The sequence below is a fragment of the Leuresthes tenuis genome, unplaced genomic scaffold (assembly GCF_036924035.1).
Source record: "Leuresthes tenuis unplaced genomic scaffold, fLeuTen1.0.hap1 SCAF_2, whole genome shotgun sequence".
In the NCBI taxonomy this organism is placed as follows: domain Eukaryota; kingdom Metazoa; phylum Chordata; class Actinopteri; order Atheriniformes; family Atherinopsidae; genus Leuresthes; species Leuresthes tenuis.
In genome coordinates this window covers 10,640,134-10,661,667 of record NW_027325356.1, presented here as the reverse complement: position 1 = coordinate 10,661,667, position 21,534 = coordinate 10,640,134, and the positions used below count along the sequence as shown (strand labels likewise).

Here is a 21,534-nt window from a genome sequence, read left to right as displayed (position 1 = left end):
TATCTCTCCTACACAGGACAGCAAAACTAAAACCTGGCCCCCCAAAGCGCCGTGGCAGCACTCTACTCACACCAACACCATGCCCAATCCCAGCTCTTCCTTGTACCAGATGAACATCCCTCCTTCCTCCCAGTGGAGCGACTCCATGCAGATGCTGCAGTCTCCGGTGTGGTCCACTGCAAGTGACTGCTCACCCTCTACTGGCATCTCCTCTGGTTATCCCTTCACCCAACAGCAGCAGCAGCAGCAGCAGCAACAACAACAACATAAACCCATGACCAAGGGCTTTAAATCCTTCCCCCTCAAACACGAGCACAGGCCCTCCTACCTTCACCAGTACTGATTAAACGAGTCCAAGGTGAAGCGACACCGAGGACCTGCAGCTCCGTTAACTCGAGCCACTGAGTGGGCCGAGCTGCAGCGATTACAGTCCACACCCACTGAATTGGAAGATTTCAAAGCCTTAGAGGCAATGTTAAGTACACACACTGGCTTGACAGTTTTGTATCTATATTTTTCCATGTCAAACATCCCCATTTGAAAAAGAGATGTATTTTGAAGTTTTTTGAACTGCCATGTTTTAACTATGAAAGGTGCATGTGTCATGCTGGCAGCAGTTAGTTTAGTGGTCGTTTCTCTGTCTGGTGAGCTGACATTTTCCTCAGACAAGAGCTGGAGACGTGCGCGGCCGTCACCCACTTGCTTCTGCAGCCAAACATTTGTGTGTGTGCGTGTGTGCGTAGAGGAGGGAATTGCAAGAGGGCAGGGGCTTGGAATGCTCTCATTTTGCCCATAATAAGTATACTGTGTCTACATAGCTGTAACTGCCAAATCTCATGCAAGATGACTCAGAGTACAGCTACCATCTACTGTTTCATAGCTTGTAAAATACTGAAGTTGAAATATAAATATTTACTTCTTTTTATCAAGAGGCTTTGAGCAGGCTCAGCATAAATATAGTAAGTCACTGCAGAAGTGTAATTTGAGAGAAAATACACTACTTTTTCATCAACTGACCAGAATTGAGAGTTATAGCTGTAACTATGTGCCATGTTGGTATTGATAGCACTTGCAGAATATTATTTCCAACCAAAGCGGTGTTCTGAGGATGAATGGTGCTGAAGAGATGAGGCGATCTGAGATTTTTGATTAACATGAAGTTGACCACCCTATTGGATAAGAGCACTAGGGAACATCTTCATTTCCTCCTCTCTAATTGGCGGTTGTTTGTTCCAGATTTACACTAACTCCCATAAACCTAATGTTTCTTCTGTTTAATAATACAATATTTTTTTTTGTGTACAATTGACAGTATTAATCTTATTTTTGTATTTTCTTACACGTTATAACATAACTGTATGTTAGTATTGTAGACATATTACATAAAACCTTATTTTCCACCTCCCAATATGTGAAAAAAAGCACATGATTTTCCTACAGAGTTGAACTACACCATCTATCTACAAAGGTTACCAAATATGCCATGCTAAACACTAAAACATTGTGTGATGAGGGTGTTTGTTTTTCAAGCCCTTGTTCCTTCGGTTTCTATGGCAATGGGCTGCAGAGAGCCCAGAATGTTATCTTTTTGTGATGTTTGCGGATGCCAATGTTGCCTGTATTTATGAAATGACACCATGTTTTCAGAAAACTAACATACTTAACATGTTTACAGAGAATTGTTTGCTGTATATACATATAAATATATATCTTTTTATAGTTAATGTGCTTTGCACAATCAAGATATAGGGTTTGTTGCTTTTTGTCTGTGTTATCTCCCTAACTGTTGTAGCCTTTTTTAAGACATCATTACAGACCTTGGACTGTAACTGTTAGCTTCTCAGCTGTGTCAAATGGTTTACTAGTGGCTTCTACAAAAGATTAAGAAAAAAAAATAATAATAAAAACATGTTGCCCTGATAGAAGATACGAATGGGGGGGCTGCTTGGCTTATGTTGCTTATTGTTCTATTGAGCTGGCAACTGACTTTTTTTCCAAGTGTACCAGCAATGCAAAAAAAACAAATAAAAAAAACTAGCAATTCGAAATGGTGCCAGTGTTGTTCTTAGAGATTAATAGTCTCTCAGCTTTTCTCCCAAACATGACTTGTAGCCACTGCTGTAGTCGGGTCAATGAAAAGACTCACCCCAAAAGGAATCACGGACAACTACTTAGAAAAATAAATCATATTTTAATGTACATTCTGTTAAATAGAACATTTTATTAAACTCAACATCCATTTGTTATTCAACAATGAAAATGGAATTACTGAAAATAATCATTTGGACTGAACTTGATGAAGAATTCCTTGTTATAAATCACGGTGTCTCTCCATGTCCATTCACGAGTGTTGAGGCGTCACTGGATGTGGACTGGAAACAAACAACAGTCTGCGCTCGATTCTGCTCGTTTAAAAATGATAAAGACCAATGGTTCCCTTAAATTACTGAACATTCCTTACATTTGTGGAGGGTGGTATGTTGTCAGGACTGGCGTCAGCTATTGTTGCCAGATAGACGATGTTGCGGTGCAGGATCTGTTGGTATCTGTTTGAAAAGCAGAAAAACTGGAGCGTGAGCACGCATCGGTATACTAACACAAAACACTATCTACCAGAGTCCTCGCAAACACACACACACACAGACATCAATATGCACAGAAAGTTTGCTACATGAGCGAAAGAAACCAAGGGTTTCTTAACTTACTGCACGCACTCCACTGCTCGTCCTTTCTGCATGTACTCTGTAATGCATCTTATCAGCTGCTCGTTTTCATCCAGCAACTGGAACAGTTGAAACAAAGCGCATAAATCTGTATTTAGTTACATTTTGACATTATTTACGAAAAAGAAATTTAAAACTGAGCGTAATACCACATATTTTCATGAAGCAGAGTGCTAAATAAAGGCTTTTATTTGCGTCAATGAGGCCTGAGTACAATGAAATAGTATATTGATCCACACGATGTAGCTAGCTAGCAGCTAAATGCTAATTAGGCTATCAGGCGCTTCATAACAACCCTAAATGAGGTCTTACCCTCTGTATTGTTTCTTGGTTAACTTTTGCCTTTCCTCGAAGTTTTTTTGGGACAAAGACAATCGACATTTTTGGGTAGTCGCGGTTTTACTGTTGTTTATGTTTATACCATAGTGCCGCGCCTTTCTTTTTCCTGTTTTTAATCTTCTTCGTCGAATGTAGTGACAACTGTGTCGTTCTGGTCGTATTACCGCCATCTAATGGACAGATGGTGTATTGTATTCCTGAAGTTATTTTGTCAAACGCAGCTTGTCTTTGATATCGTGCCTTATTTTTCGTTGGATCATGTTATTTAAAGATTTATCATTTAATAATAGGAGCTTAAATAAGGGCAACTGGACTTCTTCTTCAGGTCCAGTCCAGTTGGCCTTATTCAAACTCTTATGACTACCATGACCCTAACCCTGGATGACTGAGATTCTTAATCAACATTTATCATTTAACTAGACGTGAGATGCGACTTAGATCTTGTACATAAATAGGACCCATCTCAGAAAGCACTGCACAACAGCAACACATTTTTACAAATCGACAATAACTGGTGTACTCCGTCAGCACAATACAACCCTTTCCATTTCAACTTCTTTGTAAAATGTCCACTTGTGCCACCCTCAGGTCAAATTTTAAAAACTCAACTCAGGACTGTTAGTGACCCCTAAAAGCACTTGGAAAGAAAATCTGTGAAAGTCAGACAGTAGCTGTAATGTCATTTTTTTATGGTTAAACATATATTACTAATTGCCCCTGTAAAAGCAAAAGGTGTTCAGTGATTTTAGTTTTTCTGCCTCACTGCACTTTATATAAAGATAGTTGATACACAGCATCGGCTTTTGTAAGCATCCTCATTTTACTTTCTCGTAACTTTTGCACTTTCCTGACAATGCAAACGAAACAGGAATTTAACATAGTATGATTTGAACAGATAAACCACAGTATTGGGAAACATTTCCCTGACTCCAAACTACAAAAAGCTGAACGATTTAAAAATAAATGGCCAGACTTCACTTACCAAAGTCACATTGTCCTCAACAGTCAGTGAGTCATACACTGATCAGATCTTGTGTAATTTCCCTTTGCTTTTGGACTGCCCTGCATTGTGTCATCATACAATTTAAACCTGCATTCAGGTGGCGTACTTTAAGGCACAAACTCATGCCTGTGAACCACAGAGGCAACATTCAGCCAGACATGTAAATTGTACAATTCTTTATTTTTGTAAAAACTCAATTTACTGATATTCTCAAAACAATTCCAGTGACTGGGAGAAATAGCAAATATATGGGAAAAAAAGAAGTCAGTTTTTGAACAGTTCAGTAATGTTTCATATTCAATCTTGCTGGTTATTGCCAAAGCCAGTATAAAGTGATGGTTTCTTGGGCTATCATGCAATGATCAGCTGTATGTGTGATAATCCATCGAGACATGTTCTATTGCCCTTTTAATACCAAAGTTACAGAAAAGGATCTACTTTCACCTTGTAGTGCTACAAATACTTCCGTCAAAAGGTAATGTTTAAGTTAAAGGGAGAGCTGTGATTAAATAAAGGAAACAAAAATATTACCACTCCCAAGGCACTCCCTCAAGTACCAATGAATTGGAGCCAAAATGAAGATGCACCCCCTTGAAAATACTGGCACCACATCCAGCTCCCGTCCCTTTGTTCACAATCAAGTAAAAAAATAAATTCACTCCTGAGAACAATCACACCGACAACAATGCAACAAGAGGAGCCAGAGGGCTACAAGTTATCCGAAATGCTATTTGTATGAACATGCTTTGAGACATCATTTACTCCATTTACAATATTTCCCATTTTAAGTAAATGACTCTTGCAACGTTGCAAGTGCTTGCTTTCGCAGAGACAAATGTTGACTGCAGACAAAACAGAGGGGGAAAAAAAACAAAAAAAAAAAAACACACATTAACGACACAAGACAATTCAAAAGGAAGCCATGAGAGGAAAAAAGCGTTTTCAGAGACGGCTCAGTGTGTTTGGGACACAAAGGTAGATTTAGGAGGTACTGAAATGACTTAACATGTATTTTATCTCGACCAAACATTATTTTTGGCAAAATAGCAGAGCTTTTTTTTTTTTTTTTTTTTTAAATGTTAAATGTAACTTGTTCCGGTTTCCCTCGAAATTGTAAAGAAAATACAAATGATGGATTTAAAAAAAAAAAATAAACAAAAACAAAACACGGAAATTGGACAGCTATGTAAACACATTAGGTCCCAAATAAAACCTGCACTCAGCAGATAGTTGTAAAGCTGAGGCAGTTACCTACACATCATCCAAAGCAACAAGCTTTATTAGTTGCCTGCATTAGAATTATCAGGCAAGCAGAAGTCCAGTTACAAAAACTATAGAAACGACTCATTTGATGAAGAAAGTTTGTGGTCCGACATGTCATCCAGCAATTCTAAATGTAGAATACAACATGTCTTTAAGTACAAGTCAGATTGTTTTGGGCAGTGGGGATAAAACGAGCTAGATGTACATTCATTCTTTACAAAATTAGGTTCAGATTTTAGACACTTTCAGCTGGCTTGGATCTCACCACTTCATTGAAAATTAACGGGTGTTAAAGCAACAACCTTTTAACACCAACTGAATAAAAATACTTAACAAATGGCAACCAAACAGCAGAGAAAAACATGGTGCAACAGACAATGCTGTCAATGTTGGTGCCAAGAATATGCCAAAAAAAAAAGAAAGAAACAGAATGAAGCTTTTGATCACATTGACTGTGATCCACTCACAGTATCCAAGGGCAGACGACTCAATATCAAAGACAACTTTAGTAAGAAATGAATCTGGTGATGCAAAACTACTGAAATACTCAAAAGCATTGTATTTACATCTGATCTTGTAACTCTTTAACAAACAAACAAAAAAAACAACTTCTAGGTAAGAAAACAAAGTCTCAAAGTGGAGAGAGGGAGCGGGATCATCGCCCCCTGAACTCATACTATCCACCGAGCTGCTGGTGACTGACAGGATGTCTTCATTCTTTCTGTCAAGTGTTGAGACCAAAGAAAAATTGCTGAAACGGAAATAATTTCATGATGAGTGGCTACGACTCTTTGTGGATCCGTCACTGCAGACTATGCAGCCACCTTGTTATCCTTCTGCAGAAACGACAGAAAAGTTTGGGTTACGAACAGTCATCAGTGCTCTTTCATACATGCATTAATATGCTCTGGGCTTTCTCTGTGAGCGTGTGAAGTTCATTAGATTTACCCTGTATTCAAAATCAGAGAAATCTCGCTCTCCTCTGCCACCTCTGAACCCGCCCCTGAAACCAGGTGGGGCACCCCGAGGTGGGCCGAAGGAACCTCTGCTGGATGGTCGCCCTCGACCTCCGCGGGGCCCCATGTAGCCTCGGCCACGGTAACCTCCTCGTCCTCGATTGTGCCTGAGCGGGATGCCGAATGTCTCTGCATTCATTCGTCTCTCCTCTGCCCAAGTTGGTCTGCGATCCCTTACACATTAAAAAAACCAACACAATCAGTATCCAGCTATTTACCGGCTCCATCAGCAGCGACAGAATGACGGGGAGGCACCCCCGAAATGTGTTTCAATTCTAATCTTTCAGCAGAGACAAGATGAAACTCAAAGGTACATTTAAGAACTAAACCAAATTAACTGAAACATCACCAGGTTACAAAAATTTCTAAGTCAGTGTTAAATGGCGTCTTGTCAAAAAAAAAACGAGAAAATGTGACTTACCTTGGATATCCGCCATCACCAGTTTTACTTAAAGAGATAAGAAAAAAAAAAGCTGTCAGTATAATTATCAAGAACAATTCACAAAGTGAAAAAACTGAAGGCAACTTTGATGAGCTGGGAGTTTAGAATTACTTAAATTCATCCTCTGATGTGATGAGCCTTCAAACTAACTGACTCTTCCTGGATGGAGTAACTATAAACACGCATGCTGCTGTAAACCCATCCAATGTAAAGAACAGAATGGAGGAGAAATACTACTAAACAATATCAGCTGTGGACACGTCACATTACCTCAAACCATCACAGGACAGGTTATCAAAGAAGGACTTGGACTTGTCGTAGTAACATGTGTTGATCACAGCCTCCTCCTCCTCAGTGGTCCCCTCGGTGGCTGGATGTTCCGACTCAGCAGTTTCCTCTCCGTTGAGAGCCTTTTCAGGTTTGTCATCTGGTTAGATTGGAAGATATTTTACAGCATTAAACAGAGCAACAACCTGTTGAATCATTCCATATAATGTTTTACACTGTCAGGACAATAGAGTTGACCACCAATTGTGCTTTGCTCGTTTCCTTTAATGGCAGGGATCCGTAATATGGAGCAGGATAGGTGGGAAAGTTTTGGAGGGGCTCAAACATTGCAGTGGCGCAGGGGGGTGTAATCTGGCTGTGAGTTATTAATGGGACTATATTCTATTACATAAAACAACATTAATGATGGAAATCAGATATGAAATTTAATGCAAAAACCACAACTGGACGAGTGTCTTATTTAGAATGAAGTCAGGCAGAATAATGCGGCGCATGTACACGCAGCCAGTGACACAAAGGTGGTTCAACACTTGCTGGGGTGCATCGCCATGGTAACTAATAAAGCAAAGCTTTCCTGCTCTTAAATAGGTTATGTTTGAGATAAGAGAATGACGTGTCAACAACATCAGTGTGTGTAGTGACGGTCACATCTCTCTCACAGCTTAAAAACCATCTGAATTCTTTGAGACCTTCATATAAGCTCAGCATACACTCGTAGAAAAAAGATTTTAGAACATTAGAATATTGGGAAGTAAATGTATTATTTTGTTAAAATAATACATTTAAGTCAACTCATCAAGTTGACTTATGCCCTGATAATGTGGCAGCATCGCACAGTCATCAAGCCTCCAACAAACTCTGACAGGTCGATTGTAAGAGGTACCTTTCAGTTTAAGCTTGTTCTGGAGCTCCTTGTCAATCTCATCTTTGTGAAACTGGGCGTTTGCAGTCTCAAAGTCAAAGTCTTCATCAAACTTCATGGTGCCATCTCTGCGCACGTTGACTTTGCCTCTGCTGCGGTTTCCTCTCCCACGGCCACGGCGGGTAGACTGAACACCGGCTGAGAAAAACGATCAAAGAAATCTAGTAAAGTCCTAAAAAAACTACTGTGCAGTCATGTAAAAAGACCACAGTGAGCCTTGCTTTTGTATGATGTCATTCAAATGCTGAACTAAAGATGCTAATCACTCACCCAGTTGGCGCTTATTGGGATCCCGATTTTCAACGGCGCCATGTTCATTATCTGGATGTGACGCTTTCTGAACCTCAGGAGCTGAACAGCAAGAGACATCTGGATTGTTAACAGACATAATACTTCACAGAGTCATTTAAAAAATAAAATAAAAACACTAGTATATGAAGTATACCATTTCCATAAATATTCTGATCCTTCTTTTCACACCGAGTTATAGCAGCTGTTACAACAGTGACAGCATGGTACATCTTTTTCTTTGGGTGCTATTTTTTCTAAGGCAGAAGCTAAACCAGGGTGGGTTCACAGCAATGTTTAAACATCCTCCATTTGGTTCAGATCCAGGCCTGAGGACCCTGGAAAAAGGTTTTCACTTAGGATTGAACTATCGTTCCTTTGATCCTATCAAAGTCTCCAACATGTCACAAACAAAGTTTTCATTAATATTTTGCTGCTCACTTTGTAAAAATCTTACATGACTGATCACAAAAATCAACCGTTCCTGCTTCCAGTGAACAAACATAAATGAACAGTAACAACATAACAAGTTTTAACATATTTCAAGACAGGAAGTGGATATAACTCTGTGCATTTGCTATATGGCATTTTTTAAAAACGTTTGCTTCAAATTTACTTGCAAATGACTTTAGGGATGATGTTTTATAGACTCCAACCAACACAAAGCTGGGAAGGCCTGAGGATTTTGTCCCCTTCTTTCAGTCATTCATGTGCCCTTTGACAAATTGAACCGACTGTTTTGCACCCTTTTGTGAGGAATGCCTTCCATCTAGCCACCATCATAAAGATCTGATTGGTAGACTGCTTCACTGACGGCCGTTCTCCTCTCAGATTCTCCCATCTTGCTAATACTTCGGTCCTCAGCAAGTCATTGAGGCATGAAGGTTTGTCATGAGCAGCCTCTGTGGTACCGTTACCTTTCTTCTGCTCCAGGAGGTCTGGGGGTTTCTGGCTGGCAGTGGAGGTGCTGGTGGGTTTGGGAGCCGTCACTGCTGTCTGACCCCTCTGTCCTACTGATGAGGAGAGACCCGGGGCAGCTGATGGTGGGGCCTTCACCACCTGCTCCCCTGTGGAAGTTTTTGTCAAAGACTCCAATGAAGGAGAAGTGCGTCCTGGAGAAAATGTGCAAAAGGTGTTAGAATCTCTCACAGTACTACAAATATTGTCTAAGTTGTAGGTCTTCAAAGAAATTATAGAGGGAAGGAAAAGTTTAATGACGGACATGATATCAATGTAGCAAACACCTTAAGATTGTATAGATTTTTCTTCCTTGTACTACTGGCAACAATCAACCAACAAATAATTTCATAACAAAAACAGAGATGACATCCATATATTTGTTGGAAAAGAGAAGAGGAAGAAAAAAAAAAAAAGAATAAAACTAGAGTGCTGTTAAATACCGTCTTCTCCGGTAAAAAGCTGTGTGTAATTCATATGAGCAGGATTCAAACAGTGCTCAAAATCTGAGTGCCCATAAAGCCTTTTTCACAGGTGTTTACTTGTTTATTCCATTATTACAGAGAGCTTATACAGCGCAGGGCAGAAAATGTAAAACATATCCCTTAATTTACAACTTCTACAGATCGCTTTCACTCATTTTATTAAATTCACACAAGTCTATAATTTGAATATCTAGTATGTGTGTCTATTAACTTAAAATGAGAAAATTATACAGTGAACAACTTAATACACTGCTGACAATGACAAATATTGCTGAGTGGGACAAATGGCCATCTTCATGGCTCTCTTTTGTACTGCATCCAAGTCAATTTATTGTATGGATTAACTTATTTTGAACAAGGACAGCTCTTTACCTCCTGCTCCGGCAGATCCAAACTGCTGAGCTCCAATGGGTGCAACACCAAACTGACTGTATGGCGGAACAGCAGCCCTGTTGAATGGTGCATATGGCCCAGGAGGCTGGAATGATGGCGCTACTGAAGCACTGGAGGGTCCAATTGATGACTAGAAAAACAAATATACAGCCAACTGAAAACCTCAACATTTTTTTCAGGCTCTTTATCAGTTCAGAAATCACACACAAGACGCATATGAGCAAGTGTAAAATGAATTGTACACCTATATCTATGGTAACTGTAAATAATGTGATAATGTACTATGGACTGAATCTGTTGCTTCAACATTTTTGTTCACACTGACCATTTCTTTGTTTGCCTTGATACATAAAAGCACAGGTGTTACTAAATACTTCTGTCAGGATTCAGTTTAGGTGAGCCCCTATCATGGCTCTGGAGCCATAATTAATATAATGGGATACATCTGTGCCAATGCAAGTCCAAATGCATGTCATGAAAAGGATTCTTTTCATACAACTGTTCTGACAGAATTTCTGTGAGATTCTTCCTAACACAAAAAAGAAAGAAACCATTCCATAATGATTGGAATACCCACATGACTACACATTCGATCTTGTTTGCAAATATTTTTAAAAATCTAGAGAAGTGACCATATCTGCAAAAGGTCACGTGCTTTGCGCTGTTTGGCTTGTCATTGTCGGCAACACACAGGTGTTGCTAATAACTTCAAGGATGACTATCCTAATGAAGGCATGACAGTGTACTGCGGGAGGCCAATAGGTACAGGGGACAATCTTCAAAGACACTACCTTAGCACAAACTAACCTCACAAGCATTTACAATGACTTTTATAGCACATAAATAGAAAACATGACCAACTGCCACGTACTTGTCTTTGTAAAGCACTGGAATGTATATACAATTAACTTACTTGAACTATTGCAGGGTCCTGAGGCAGAGAGCTAGTGGCTTTGGGTGGCTCACAAACCGTAAGATCTTTTATATCGCTTCCCCGGAAGATTATGTACTCAAATACCTCCTCCCGAGGTGGAATAGGCCTGTCGGTGGGACGGTCTTCAGTGCCAAAAGAGCGAACTATTTGGAGAAAAAATCACAAGATAATTAAAAGTGATTTTCCCCTCCTTGAAATTTAAAAATTAGATTATATTAGATCTACACCTCAATAAAAGATCCTTGGAATAGGGACCGACAGTTATAACACTGACCAGTAATGTAGTGTACCAATATCTGCCCAAAATTTCACCCATGTTAATTTGTATAAAAAAAAGCAATTACTTTTTTTAAACGAACTGACACGCAAGAAACCAAATCAGAAGGACAAACACCGAGTTTATCTTTGAAAAGAATTAAAGTTTAAAAACTTGAATGCTACTAAAATAGCCAAATTGAAGAAAAAAAATGCAATTGCAGCTTTACAAAATTACATATTGTAGTCACAGCGCGTGAACCTTTCATTATATGCCTGTTTGCAGTTGCGATTTATCCTCAGGTCAATAACAACGTAAACAAAGGACACAGTGCGCACCACAACATCATTTAGCTATAAGGAGGCTAACTAAAAGCAAGCTAACACAGCCAAATGCGCCGAAAACAATCTCAATTATTCGTTGCTAATAGTTACATGCCAAGTCAAAACCCATATTAGAAGTATAATCCACCTTTTAGTAACTCAACTTACCTTTAGCAAGAGCTACTGTCGAATTTTCAGTATCAATAGTGTACAAAATTCCTTCATAGCGGATTTCGGCCTTAGAGATAAGGCTAATTTTGCTGCCAATGTACGGCGTCCCTCCTCCACTCATGTTTGCCCACTGATTTTACTAGCACACTTAATTCCACGGAATACGTTTCCTGTCAAACGAGAGGTCAAATGTTCAGTTTACAGAGGTGTTGTTTCAAAGCCACACAAGTAAGTAAGCTACACTCTGGACCACATTCGCCTGTAATTTCTACCACGACATGGCCGTTTTCATTCTCCTTCCTCTGCCGCTAAGGATGCTGGGAGGAAGACTGTAGTTTTTTTTCTCCTGTAACGGTCGGTCATGAATGAAACTGGATGATTTCACCAAACATTTTGGTTTTGTTAATACGAATAATAAATGTACAGTCTTGACGAATGGTATTTTGAAGGGAGAAATTGAAAAAATGTTGTCAGTATGAGGAAAATTGAAAAAAAGGTTTGAAATTAAGGTCCTCAATTTTATCGCGATATTATGCATTGCTACATTCCCTCCCCCATATTGCCGAATATATTTCAGATGTTGGAAAAAAAATGTATACATATATGGAACACTGACTTCCTGCTATTTTTTAAATGATATAAGACCCTTGCAATTGCACGGTAATTACACTACAAGAGTTCTTCACCAAGCCTCATTAATTTAGCCTTAAAGTAAAAACATGCTAGATAAAACTAAGATACCCCCCCTCCCTCATGTAATGACGTCAGATTCATTCCCACAATGCCTAGTAACACGCAAGCGCATTGTAAAAAAATAAAAGACAGTTATCAGTGATCAGAGATGGCGGGCGCCTCCGACCCCCTGGAAGATATGCTCTTTTCAGAGGTGGATGAAAAAGCTGTTAGCGACTTAGTGGGCTCATTGGAGTCACAGCTTGCTGGGCAAAGCAACCCAGTGGGGAAAACAGACGAAAACGGAGGCGCTGGCTCTGTGGCCCCTGCCAACCATCACTTAGGAAAAACGCTACCAGCTCCAGTGAGCACCACAACACTAGAACAACAACAACAAGGACGGCGTAATAAACCTGATATGCGCCTGGAGATCAACTCTAAAGACGTTAGCCCGGATAAAACTGTCACGTCTCCTTCACTAGGTTGCACTCCTTCTTTTGGTGAGCCTTCCACCACTTCGGTTGCCTGTGTCAACGCCACTAGCAGCGGTTCGCAATCACATGGAGCATCCATCACAACACTGACCGCATCTGGTGTGTCAACTTTGGCATCTCCGCAAGACAGCATCAGCACCGCATCCAGCCGGAGTTTTAAGGTTACCCCGGGCTCAGGTGAGACGCCGACAGAGGCAAACCCACCGAGAAAACGAATAACGACCCCAAGGAGGAGCGCTTCGGTTCGGACAAAGAGTTTTAACGGCTCAGCTGTAACGACAAGGAGGAACAGCAACACAGCGGTGGGCGAAAACGTCAGCTCTGTGGATTCCAATGCAACAACACTAAACTCTACTCAACCGGTCACATCCTCTATCAACACTTCGACTTTTACTCTGTCAAATGCAAGCCTGCCTGTAGGTCAATCGGCTATCGCTCTCGACCGGGGCACTCCTACCATTGCTTTGCAGAGACTCCCGAATCATATTGTAGCCAGTATTGCCCAAAACGGGAACGGGACCAGTGTTTCGGCCCTGGTCCAACAGAGTGCTCGTGTTGGACCCGCTAGCTCTTCAGGTTCCCAGGGAGATCTCAGCAAAACGGTCACGAATACTGGGGCTTCCAAAATCGACGATTGTCAGTCCAAAATTGTTATGTCAAGCCAGTCTAGTAGTGTCAGTTCTGTAATAAACACTGTATCCTCAGCTTCCCCTGTTGTCACACCAGCAACAACTACAGCATCAGCTGCAACGACCACTACAGTAACCCAGCCTTTGAGCTCTGCTACAACTGCTGCATGTGTGACGGGGATGGCAACTACTTCTGCATGTGGAACTGTTCAGACTACATCAGTGACAGCCACCATTACTGTGGTCAGGCCCACAGCTCCCTCTCCAACACCTGCTGTGGTCACCTCCGCACAGTCTCAACCCCGTTCTGGACTTACAACTCCTCAAAGGATGGTAGCCCCCCAGCTGATTGTCAGACCACCTCAACCGCAGACTACCATTCAGCTGCCCCCTGGGTTTACCATCCCACCGGGTAAGGTTTGCAAGAGGGCAAGGAGAGCAGTGAGGAGGTGCTATTAATACCTGTGTTATAATAATGCTGTCAAAGGTCCTCAAGTTTGTTTATTTGTATTGTATACATCTGCTTCTCATCTACCATGTTGGTCTTTTATCTCTGTATTGTCTGTTTTGGGGTACGAAATACAGTTTGTGATATGTTTTTATTCACGGAAGCCACGCCGTCAGTGCTGTAAGTTTTAGCCTGAATGGGCTTCAGGCTAAATCTCAGCAATATCAACAATCTAAAGTGGACATGCTGTCAAAAGCCCAAAAAAGCAATGCACATATGGCAAACCTGGAGTGTCAGTAATGCAGATAGTCTGCATTACGTTTCTGTGTAGTTCTCCAAGGAAACTTTGGGATCCACTGGATGTTTTGATAAAGTCTGATGGGCAAAGAGTGCTCTGTGGTGCTTAAAGTAGATCTGAACATCTTGTCAAAAATATTGTGGGTAGATTGAAAAGAATGGTCGTAATAGATTGGGGAAGTTAATGACTTTAACTATTTTAGTATTCCAAGAACTGCATCAAAGGCTCTGCCACCCCATATGCTTTATATAGATTTCAGAGCTTTCTGGTAGCCTGAATCAGGTGTCAGACCTTCACCTTTTTTTCTGGGTAGAAAATAATAGTTCAGTCAGTATAGTGCATCATTTTTGTAGCCCTGATGTAGCTGTCTCACGAAAGTTGTAACCTCCATGAAGGATCATGTATAAAAAAAGAGCAGGTAATAACAGTGGACAGTGGTGAGAATGGTTATATGTACTGCTGCTCTGAGTCATCTGATCTCAGAATGAACAGTTCAGTCTGATAGTATGAGCAGGAAAGGCTGCTAAACTTTCTGTTGAACTTGTGTCTTTTTCACTCCATGGAAATTCTGAAACGATAAACAAATGTTGAATAAAATATTTGATCTTGACCTGACATGGGTGACATGGGTGAAGTGTGCTATTATGATAAATGTAGACTTGAGTTCATAATGAAAGCTTCAGTCAAGTTCCTGAATCTCAGAATGTCATTTGTGTATTTTTCTAATGTCTCACAGGATTTTTGAGCTTTTCTTGGAATGTTAATTTTCCAGCATATCCTTGTAAATCGAGGTTAAATTAGTACATTGACACACCTAAAGTCATGGGGGGGTGGGGGGTAGTGAATACAACCCAAGGAACGTGTTCACTTTTTTCTTTTGATAGATTAACAGGAAGACAAGTGTCTTACATATACACCTCAAGAAAAGTATCTTCTTCAGTAATTTATTCATCAAAAAAATTAGGTGTAGAATTTATTTTGGGGAAAGAGGTAGAGCAACTTGGAAAAATAATCCTTCAAAGACAGAAATACGACTATTCCCTTGGAGCAGACATGGCATCCGCTAGAAGAAACACCTTTTTAGCAGGAGGAGGGCGTCCATCAGCTTCAATCAGGAGGGGTGAGGGGGACGACATCAGAGGGAAAAAAAGATAGCCTGGTTTGAATATCATAACGTGGTTTTAATATCACAAACAAGCTATCGTGGCAGTGATGATATGGTGTATTTGATGACTCTTCCTGTGTTTCTTTAGGGATGGTGTTGGTACGTACGGAGATAGGCCAGTTGGTAATGGTTCCTCAGCAGGCATTGGCTCAAGCTCAAGCTCAAGCTCAGGCCCAGAACAACATCTCTCCACGACCTGCTACCCCCACCACAGGGACATCCTTCCGAGTGACAACTCCACAGGTGAGACTCTGCTACAGAAAAGGCATGATTTGCAGCAAGTTAAGAACAAGAAGAGGAGAAGTGTGTCACTGTATGTGGTGTATTTGGTCGACCTTCATGGCATTCCTTGTTTTGGCAGGTATGAGCTGTGACTCATGGTTTTATTTTACGTTCCAGTTAAGCACCATCTGATTTGAACATTTCACACAAATGGTTTGAAATATTCCTCTGCACAAATTTAATCCTAACCTGGCTCTTCCCATGCGGGTTAGAACAAACTAACGATCTAAAGTTCACATACAAGTTTTCAACTTGTCTTATATTCCAACTCTCATTCTCATTGCTTGTTTTTTTCATTTACAAATAGGAGAAATAAGAGGGTAAAGGACGGTTGTTGTAGAAGATTGCACTTTACGGATATTTGGGAAGGACAGGCCGTATAGCTCCATGGCGTTGCATTTTTTAATAATTTTGTTCGAGTGGTCAGAGAAAAAGTAATCGTGATGGGATCTGAAAAGTTGAGCTCATAGCGACAGGTAAACGAGGAGTGACTCTGTTGTCCTGACACCAGTAGGGTTTTCATTCCACAGCTGTGGAGCCAGAGCAGAGAACAGCCCCCGGTAACCATATTCTTCTGTGAATGATGGGACAACTAAATGTCCCATTATGTAGGTATTCAGGAGCATTTCTCTTTTTTGCCCTGTGGGCCAGCACCAATGTTTTGAGGGAGTGGAAGCCTGTCTAGTGAACAGAGAAGATGAATGTTGTGGAAAAATCTGAGGGTTAAAAACCAGGTAATGGCAGCATTTTGGATTAGAGTATAAGTGGGATGTAACGCGCATTCGCTCAGCTAGGTCGGAGCCACCGTTGTAGAAGAGCTGATGACTACCTGGGATGCTAGCCTGGTGAGGAGATGGTGATTATTCCTGATCATGTAAAGAAGGAATTGACAAGAAGTGGCTACAGTAACTGTGTTTCCTGAGAATGTCATTTTGTCATCCAGGGTCACTCTCAGGTTTCTTACCGTCCGAGATGATATCGCCATGGTGATAATGGAGTTTCACTGAGGAGGAACAGAAGAGTTGAACCCTTTGTTTGCTGTTGATCTTTAGGTGACATCTTCTATGTGGTAGCCAGTCATAGAGATAGAATGATCATAAATATTATTATAGGAAGCACAGCAACCTGTGCACTCAACAAGCTGTAAAACTGGAGGCTTGGGTCCTCATTTATAAAACAGTGCACATAATCCATGTTTACAGCAGTCAGACAGATTGTTTAGCACTTTTCTAAAATAATCACGATAATCAGTGGAATCCCCCAGCCAGATGTATCATTTGAAAGAGTGACTTTGACTTAATTTAAGCTTTATAAAATGTATATATGAAATCCACAATTTTACTGGAGGATTTATGCACAGTTGTAGAAAACATAACACTGTTAAGTCATTCTTTAAATCTAAGCCGTCGAGTTTGATGGGGAATGATGATTCAATCAGCCCGTCTTGTTGTTGTGATTGAGTCAGAAAGGACTTCTGCTTGATATCGTGGAAAGGTTAGACAGACTTTCCTTAACCTTGGCACCTGCCGCATCCCAACGTGAACCTGTATTTCAACAGATTTGGTTACACACCTGACCCCAAGTGTCACGATGAGACAGCGCTTCTATCTTTTACTACTGAGCATTAAAGATGCTTACGGAATAGTTATGGCTGACGAGCTGAAGCACAAGTAACATGAAGTTTGTCATGAAGTGGCTCTCTGACAAGAAGCCGTTCATTTTCCACAACCTGGCTTGAGTTTTCCACCTCACCATCTGTGTCTGTTTTCCCTGCCATCACAACGTGTATACATGTAAGTGGTGTTGGCCTCTCTTGACTGCTCAATGCCCCTCAGGTTAAAGCCACACTATTACTGATGTATAGCTCCAAGGAATTATCATGCAGCCCTGTGATGGACTGGCATCCTGTCCAGGGTGCACTCTAACTCTGGGATAGGCTTCAGTGTTCCCATGACCTTAAATTGGATGGAACTGTTATAGAAAATGAATGGATAGACAGAATTGTCATGCAACACTAAAATGATCTAATTGCATACAAGCACTTTGCTGCAGGCTTAAAAAATCAGTAACCTGCCAACATCTATGAAGTTTTACAAAGACCAAGTTTAGATTTTCCATGTGTCCAGATGTTGCTGCAAGAATGTAAGATGTGTCCAAGAATAAATGTCAAAAACATGACTCAGAACAGGATACCTGGCAGCAAACAAAGGTCTCACTGTCCACCAGGGAGGTGGGCTCAGTAATATTATTTTTTAGCATCTTCTTACTCAACACATTAGCACTTAAGGGCACCTCTAATCAAGGGAACTGGTGGCTGTTTAATGGAGTCTTCATGGATTATTGAAATACTGTACTATTGGAGTTTTTTTTCCAGAGAAGCAGAAAATATTGTTGGACCAGGGACAGTTCCTGGTGCTGAATTTAGGCATAAAAGAGACACAACATTATATGAACCAGAAAGCCAGTCTCATTGTTAATCTGTACTTGTAAAACTTTGCAGGTACCGTGCAACAGTTCTATTAACACACATCTTACGCCAATGAAATGTTTATTAGCTTCAAAAAAGCTTGAAGGAATACTCCTCCCATTGCAGTTGACAAAGAAAATAAACTTTCTGTTGGCCCGAAATTGTTAGTTTCACATAGATGATGTTATTCTATTCCAGGAAAGGAGAACAATAATAATTACATTGTTATGCACAATTTTAGGCACCTAGTTGGAAAAGAAGAAGCAGCAGTTTCTGGGTCTAGAAAGCAAACATTTGGCCACTTATTAGGAACTCTTTAGTCTGTTCAGCTTTGCATAATCTCCGTCAGTGTTAATGCCACAGCTGGTGAATTTTGTGAAAACTAATTTGACTGTTAAATTTAAGAAACTTTGATCTCATTACACTTGGGTTCACACCATTGATGTTGGGGGTGCACCACCTGATTAAATGCATGGCGTAGTTGTAGTTCCTAATTGGGGTATGATTAATATCTTAAACTGTGTAATTATAACAAATTAATATTCTTTATTATTTTATCCATAGATCAAACTGAGATTAATAGGTGAATTAACATCTCAAAGCTTCTTAATGACTCCATGGGGTCCTCTCATCAAAATTTAACGAGCTACTGAATCATTAATTGGAATCTGCTTATTATCACCTGTGGATAGCTTAGTCATTGGAAAACTTATGCTTATGCTGGTGGGTGCACACCTTCGGAACTTAATTACTTTCAATAATTAGGTTCCCCACTTTTTTTCTGTAAATCAAATAGGACAACTGAGGTGATGCTGGCACTACAGTGACAAGAGAGTACATGCAAGGTGTGCACAGCCAAATAGAGTCTTAACCTCTTAACCGATGTTTTAGTTATCAATCTTAGGATTAAAAGTTGTGCATCTGCCGTACACGACAAGATGTTTTGTCTATATTTTAGTTGCTATTGTTTTGGTCAAAGTCCAACTTTTTTTCAACAGGTCAGTGCCTTGTTGTTGTGGATTCTCTGTTGTTGTTGTTGTGATTCATTCTTCAGGGCCACCATTTATCCAAACAATTAGTTCATTCAAATATTGAATTCATCCCCTTCTTATCTACAAACTGATCAACTTACTAGTAATTTGAAAATCAGGTTACGTTGTCAACTTAAAAAAAACTTCAAAACTCTCAATTGCAATAAAATTTCTAGTAAAACTGAGTTGGTTAAGCTGGTCAGTTGACTGATTGACCAGTCAGTAAGGTTTTTATGAATGCATTTGGGAATAAACACAGCTTCCAGCATACTCTTGTGACAGCAATCATGTTCCTTGGCTTCACTTGACAAAAAAGAGAAAATGAAACTCTTTGCACGGCTGACAATCATGTGGCTAATTAACAAAATAACAATAACTACCTGAGACAGAAATCCAATATTCATTCAAGACCAAGTGCTCTCAAAAATGTAAAACTGAATTGGCAACACAGTCTTGTTTATGGCGGCAGTAAAAAGTCCTCCTTGAGATCTGTAGCATCTCTTCATTATATCACTAACTGCAAAGACAAAAGACTGACAGTAGAGGGCAGCATTTCATAGGTTTTTTTTCAGCTTGGATATCTGCTGCTGTTGTCCCTCTAACATTATGATCAACCTTAAGACTTGTTTGCAGTCTGTTTACTACCTCTGTTCTGAGTGTTGAAAATCTATGAATAAAAAAGGAAACAGAGTTTGTGTGGACTTGAATAATGTGGCAGAAAAGATGTAAAAACTGTCAGACTGTATAATAAATTTCAGATGTGAAATTGAGTGGTTGTCCTCATTAAAAAATATTTCTGCCCTCTTATTTACTCATGAAAAGCTGTAAATGTTGGTGAGAGTCGGTCTCTGACAGATCAGGGTCCATCATCTCACAGACTTTGTTATAGACAGAAGTCTGCATCAGTTACACAACAACACACGGCTCTCCCCTATCTGCTTGTAGCCAGTCAACCTGTCTCCATCCTGATACGAACCCCTCAAAAGAGAGTCGCAGATTGTCATCGTCTCTCACAGTCACTCTGTTGACAAATTAGTGGGCCGCGGCTTTGCCATCTCGACAGGAAAAGCAGTAGCAGTGAAATGAAAGGGAATGGTGTTTATTCCCAAAGCTCAACCCCTCTGTCGGCCTGTCACTCTTCCCATGGCCCTGAGGGGAGAAACGGAAGGCATCCTGAGCTTCCTTCCTTCCATACCTGTTAAATCATTCATCATCCAACTGCCTGATTATTTTAAAAAGCTAACAAGGCTTTGGTTCTGGAGTGTGCTTGTGTGCATCTGAGGGAGAGAGAATGAGCACGAGTGGGGCATAGCTAGGGGTGGGATGCACCCCATGGCTCTTACCACCCCCCTCCTTGCACCCACCCGCATCCCCTATGCCCTCATCCGCCATACACCCACTTCCCCCCAACTGTTTGGTTGTACAAAACTTTTAGTGGAGGGAAAACTCCCTCCTCCTCCTCTTCTTATCCTACTTCTTCCCTCCTGTGCTGCCTTCTTTCTCCTGGCCTTTGCAAGATTGTGTGTCTCGTTTCATTTGTGTGCAAGATGCATGTAGTTTATCATTTGCGAGAGTGTGGGTGTGTGTGTATATCTGTAAATGCTTGTGTGTGTGTTTGTGCTTTGGCCTGTCTGTGAATAGAAGTGCCAGAGGTCAGTGCAGAGGCCCTCCTGGGTTGTCTTGGCCAGTAGACATGATAGCAGGGAAGCAGCCAGGAAGTGTTTATGAGCCTCTATGTGTTTGTGTGTGTGTGTGTGTGTGTGTGTGTGTGTGTGTGTGTGTGTGTGTGTGTGTGTGTGTGTGTGTGTCTGATGAGCTGCTGGGCATCAGATTGGTTTTGTGGCATTTGGCACCCATTCCACCAATCTAATTTGTTTTAATGCATTCAAAATGCTACCCTGAGCTGTGAACACCCACTTTATGAGTATTTTGTAAATACTCTTTTTGTCTTATTATTTGTGTTCTAATATTCATCCCGTAGCATTGTACCTTCGCATGTCTCGTTGCGTCTCTTTTCCCACATATTTGGAACTTACTCTGGCTACGAATTTCATGACTGACTCCCAACTATCTGTCTAAGTTTTCTGTGTTGTAATGGTAACAAATATCTCTTTTTCACTATTTCTTTGTCCTTCTTTCCCCTTTTTTCTTCTCAGCACAAGAATTATCAATGAGAAGGCACAACTACAAAATGAAACACAGTATTTGAGGATTGGCATGTCAGATTACTTTTGGTTCTTTTTAA

At 40.6% G+C, this 21,534-nt stretch overlaps 4 protein-coding genes across 6 annotated transcripts in view; 2 read left to right on the top strand and 2 right to left on the bottom strand.

The window, feature by feature from the left end:
- The window catches only part of garre1 (granule associated Rac and RHOG effector 1), a 30,494-nt gene extending 28,565 nt beyond the window's left edge, over positions 1–1,929 (top strand). Inside the window, exon 14 of the mRNA XM_072380163.1 lies at positions 17–1,929. Within this exon, the coding sequence (XP_072236264.1) occupies positions 17–343 (327 nt within the window). The 3' untranslated portion in view covers positions 344–1,929. The remainder of the gene's footprint in view (positions 1–16) is intronic.
- Positions 1,930–2,171: 242 nt separating this feature from the next.
- Positions 2,172–3,208, bottom strand: ss18l2 (ss18, like 2). Its single transcript, XM_072380165.1, has 4 exons — positions 3,036–3,208; positions 2,706–2,782; positions 2,462–2,546; positions 2,172–2,372 (listed from the first exon to the last, which is right to left on the bottom strand). Exons 1-4 carry the CDS (start codon positions 3,102–3,104, stop codon positions 2,319–2,321), a joined length of 285 nt encoding a protein of 94 aa, XP_072236266.1. The 5' UTR covers positions 3,105–3,208; the 3' UTR covers positions 2,172–2,318.
- Positions 3,209–4,226: 1,018 nt separating this feature from the next.
- lsm14ab (LSM14A mRNA processing body assembly factor b) lies at positions 4,227–12,136 on the bottom strand. The gene is made up of 10 exons (XM_072380162.1): positions 11,801–12,136; positions 11,033–11,196; positions 10,099–10,249; positions 9,202–9,396; positions 8,267–8,347; positions 7,958–8,134; positions 7,057–7,213; positions 6,766–6,792; positions 6,277–6,517; positions 4,227–6,164 (listed from the first exon to the last, which is right to left on the bottom strand). The coding sequence occupies exons 1-10, from the start codon at positions 11,922–11,924 to the stop codon at positions 6,141–6,143; spliced, it is 1,341 nt and encodes a 446-aa protein (XP_072236263.1). The 5' UTR covers positions 11,925–12,136; the 3' UTR covers positions 4,227–6,140.
- A 494-nt stretch (positions 12,137–12,630) lies between these two features.
- The window catches only part of LOC140301609 (transcription initiation factor TFIID subunit 4-like), an 82,635-nt gene continuing 73,731 nt past the window's right edge, over positions 12,631–21,534 (top strand). For all 3 annotated transcript variants that reach the window (XM_072380161.1, XM_072380160.1, XM_072380159.1), the window contains exons 1-2: positions 12,631–14,010; positions 15,598–15,752. In XM_072380161.1, the coding sequence (XP_072236262.1) occupies positions 12,645–14,010; positions 15,598–15,752 (1,521 nt within the window). In that variant the 5' untranslated portion in view covers positions 12,631–12,644. The remainder of the gene's footprint in view (positions 14,011–15,597; positions 15,753–21,534) is intronic.

Excerpts from the sequence above, each read along its gene's own strand:
- lsm14ab (XM_072380162.1), bottom strand. The coding sequence starts at position 11,924 with ATGAGTGGAGGAGGGACGCCGTACATTGGCAGCAAAATTAGCCTTATC. Across the intron at positions 10,250-11,032 it reads AGGACCCTGCAATAGTTCAA|TCATCAATTGGACCCTCCAG; the intron begins GTAAGTTAATTG and ends TTGTTTTTCTAG. Across the intron at positions 8,135-8,266 it reads TCCCAATAAGCGCCAACTGG|CCGGTGTTCAGTCTACCCGC; the intron begins GTGAGTGATTAG and ends CGTTTTTCTCAG.
- ss18l2 (XM_072380165.1), bottom strand. The coding sequence starts at position 3,104 with ATGTCGATTGTCTTTGTCCCAAAAAAACTTCGAGGAAAGGCAAAAGTT. Across the intron at positions 2,547-2,705 it reads CGAGCAGTGGAGTGCGTGCA|ATACCAACAGATCCTGCACC; the intron begins GTAAGTTAAGAA and ends CTTTTCAAACAG. Across the intron at positions 2,373-2,461 it reads ACATACCACCCTCCACAAAT|TCCACATCCAGTGACGCCTC; the intron begins GTAAGGAATGTT and ends GTTTGTTTCCAG.